Source organism: Stegostoma tigrinum, chromosome 13, assembly GCF_030684315.1.
Source record: "Stegostoma tigrinum isolate sSteTig4 chromosome 13, sSteTig4.hap1, whole genome shotgun sequence".
Taxonomy (NCBI): Eukaryota; Metazoa; Chordata; class Chondrichthyes; order Orectolobiformes; family Stegostomatidae; genus Stegostoma; species Stegostoma tigrinum.
The window spans coordinates 7,244,360-7,248,503 of NC_081366.1; the positions used below are offsets into that span (position 1 = coordinate 7,244,360).

Genomic DNA, 4,144 nt, shown 5'->3' on the forward strand with positions numbered 1-4,144 from the left:
AATCATGTGTTAATTGTCTCAATGTATTTGAAGAATTCAAATTAGCCATGAATATTCTGTACCGAAAGCAGCTTGTTGAAGCAATGTGATTCATTGCATGACAAGGAATGTCCAAACTATGACGCCTAAACTGAAAATAAAACGTACCATAGAAGTTCTGCGCTTGTCGTGACGCGTTTGTTATCGCAGTGTTCAGAACTCAAATTGAAGAGATTAAATCTCTAAAAAGGTCTGAATCTATTCTAATATTAACAGAAATCACAAAGTAGCATTACAGATACTGCATCGACAAGGTTTCCGTCTGTCTCTAATAATAGATAGCAGGTGCAAGCATTTCATTTAAAACAAATCCGGTGAACGTTTGAATTTTTTTTCTTGTATATACGTAGTTGCACAAACTGCAAATTAATTTCAGTGCAGATTGACATATTACATTATCTCGCCGTATCACGAATACTAATATCATCCAGAAGCAATGTCGGGTGACACGGTTTTAAAAACAAAAAATCGGTCTTCGAGGATTCTGGTGAGAGACAGACAGTGTAATTACATGATTCCCGAATAGGCAGAGTTTGTGCAGAATCTGGATAATTTAAATTTGTTTTTGCAACAGCTCGACTATGAGAAGCATCGGCTGAATTTCTTTGTCTGTAACAACTGATTCTGGACGTGTGACAGCATGTATTCCGGTCTTGTTTGCATTTCACAGCCACCAGAAAAACTATTATTGAGAGAAATATGCAGGAAGTTGATCCTAAAATAATGATCAATAGAAAATTTAAATCTGAAAATATTTCTGGATTTCGAGGTTTGCTTTTTTGTTCGAAAGTGTATTCAGTAATGTTACCTCGGATTGTAAAGAAAATTGAAACTGTACTGGAGAGGCTCGGTTGCCCGTTGTCCCTGACCAAAACAACAATCGTCTGTCTATGAGCATCTCGCTCGCTAAACGTCCGACGCGTTCTAATTTCGCCAGAGGTAAACCCAATGCTAAAGCTGCTGTGATCAGTAGCTTCTATGAGCTGATAGGAAAGTCTTGCATTCTGCCCAGAATCTGCGTCTGTAGCAATTACTTTGGTCACCAAGTATCCGGGATGTGCAGATTTTGGTACAATCACTATGGACAGGTTGTAATTTGAAGGTGATACAATGACTGGGGCGTTGTCGTTTTGGTCCAGGATAATAATATTTACGAGAGTAGTGCCGGTCAGTGAGGGAGTTCCACCATCCTGAGCCTGAACTTTGATCTGAAAATTCTTCTGTATTTCATAATCAAAAGAGCGTAGCGCGTGAAGGCTCCCGCTTTCCGAGTTAACACTAAAGTGACCAGACGCAGAACTTTCATGAATGAAACTGTCCAATAAGAAGTACGATATCTCGCTATTCTTGCCGAAGTCAGGGTCTAAAGCAGTAACAGTAAATATTGATGCACCTGGAGCATTGTTTTCCATCAGGAACACATTATATAACGGCTGTGTAAATTGCGGTGCATTGTCATTTATATCAGAAATTGAAATGTGGATAGTTTTATTTGTGGAAAGAGGGGGTGACCCAGCATCCCAGGCCGAAATGGAGATGTTATAGAAAGGCGAGATTTCGCGATTCAGCGCATCGCTGACCACTAAACTGTATTGTTTGTTTGAAGATTTTTGGAGCGTAAATGGGATATTTGGTGGCAGCTGACATTGCACTTGTCCATTTTGACCTGAATCACGATCCATCGCATTTATTATGGCGATTACCGTACCTCTTGCAGCATCTTCACGTACCTCGATGGGTAGCGAGTTTATTTTTAACTCCGGCGCATTATCATTAACGTCAAGTAATTCAACAAGAACCTCGGCGCGCCCAATTAATGCGGGCGTACCATTGTCCACAGCTTCTACATCAAGTTGGTAAACTTTCTTTTCTTCATAGTCCAGTGACCCTTGAACTCTGATCTGTCCAGTTGCTTGGTTCAAACGGAACAATTCACTCACGCTGCGAGAAACGTGGCTGCTTAAATAATACTTTATCTCGCCATTTGTTCCCTGGTCTAAATCAATGGCGTTTATTGTTGTAATTATTGAACCTTCAGGCAAATTCTCCAATAAGTTAATTTTGTATATCTGATGATCAAATACTGGGGCGTTATCGTTTACATCCAGTACAGTGATGACTATTTCTGCACTACCAGATCTACGAGGAGTCCCGCCGTCAATGGCCGTCAGTGTCAGATGAAAACTAGAGTGTTGCTCGCGGTCTAACGGGTTTTCTAACATCAACTCTGCAATTTTACTTCCATCGCTTCTGATCCGAGTCTTCAGGCCAAAGTGCTTATTTGTGCTGATTTCATAATTACTCACCGCATTTGTACCTACATCCGCATCGTGCGCTTTCTCCAGTGGGAAAAGAGCTCCTGCTGTAGTTAACTCAGATATTTCTAAAGTATATCTCATTTTAGGAAATCTGGGCGAGTTATCATTTACATCCAATATCTCCACGTCGACACGATGCATTTCCAATGGATTTTCCACCGCTATGTCCTGGGAAACAGAACAAGTCGCACTTTGCCCACAGAGAGTATCCCTGTCGATTCTCTCGTTCACAGCTAAAATACCATTCCCTATGTTTACCTTAAATACCTGCATTCCGTCATCTGAGACAAGCCGAAATTTGCGAAATGACATCTCTCCAATGGTTAGGCCTAAATCCTCTGCGATATTCCCAACAAAAGCACCACGCTCCATTTCTTCGGGGATCGCGTATTGTATTTGACCGAAAATTAGATCGGACACGCAAGTCAGCAATACAAAATAGAATGGGTGGCTGACCCCTTTCGCCATTGTTCCGGGTTCGATCCAATTATAAATCTGTCAAAATGCCGCTCAACTTCGTTGTTTTGTGGAATGGAATATCCTTTCACGTGAAGAGAAATGTCGATATTAAAACGAGAGACGTGAAATCTCCAACTGTCCGATCTTTTAGTGCGAGATGGTTCATATGCGACCAACGCTGGCCCTGCTCTGTGCTTCTGTGCCGTGTGTTGTGTGAAAGGAGAGGAGGTAGATCTCTTACAGTGTCAGGTTCTCTTATTGGTAGACAGCGACGCAAAGAGTCCTTACCCATAACTGCATCAAGCTTTTCTTAAAGGAAGACTGTTTACATGGACAGACGATACCAATAAGCTATATATTTAACGGTGCGCAATGAAAATTTCTTCCTGCTTTAGTTGATATTCCCAAAGTTTTTTTTTGTTTTGTCGAACTATAATTCTTTGAAATTGACCTATGGCTATTAATAATAACGGAAATAAAAAGAAATTACATTCATCCAAGTGAAATGATGCAAGAGATGTTGATATTATTTCAACATTTTAATTCAATTTGCTGGAATGCTGAATTAATCTGATTCAATTCACTGAAATAAATGAAAAAAAAGACGTTTTCTTGAGTTTGGACCAGTTCTAAATGCACTAATTTCTGCTGAGCTTGATAATTCTGCGGATCAACATATTGATTGACTATGAAGAAGCCTTTTGCGCATTGGATTATGACAATGTTCCTACTTTCAGAATCAAAATTCTCAGATGGAAATTGACAAGAGAAAAATGTATTGCAATACCCAATTGCAAAACATACAATGATCATGATCATATGACACTTGGAAAGGTAACTGTCCATATTAGGGAGTCAACCATAAGTGTTAAGTTTTCGGGTATTTTATTGTGTTTATTATGCCGCAGCAGTTTTGATATGTTGCGTTATTTCATTAGGGGAAATTAACAAATCTGCGTTGTCCAAGTCATCCAAATCCGTTTACTATTTAAAACAAAGTCACGGGCGCGGCCAATTACATGCCCAAGATATTTCCAAGGGTATCAATTAATCAATTTCACCTCTCCATTCCTATGACTTGACGTATTCCATTTAGTCATACAGAACATGAGTTATTCTGACTTAATATTATGTCATCTTCCTTTTATTACTCTTTTATGATAAGTCAACTACCCGGCTAATTGCCATTTAAGTGGATTAGGGAGCTTTGGAGAAAACTTACTGCCCCAAAATGTAATTCATAATAATTACAAAACATAATGCAAACGTTTCTGTATGGCTCCAAATAAATGCAAAATTCTACACATATACTTTTCTTGAAAGTTAAT

The 4,144-nt window shown here is 39.3% G+C and overlaps 1 protein-coding gene across 1 annotated transcript; it reads right to left on the reverse strand.

Annotated features, from left to right (window-relative positions):
* Positions 1–434: 434 nt before the first annotated feature.
* LOC125458406 (protocadherin-10-like) lies at positions 435–2,825 on the reverse strand. Its single transcript, XM_048543660.2, has one exon. It carries the CDS (start codon positions 2,823–2,825, stop codon positions 435–437), a length of 2,391 nt encoding a protein of 796 aa, XP_048399617.2.
* Positions 2,826–4,144: the final 1,319 nt, after the last annotated feature.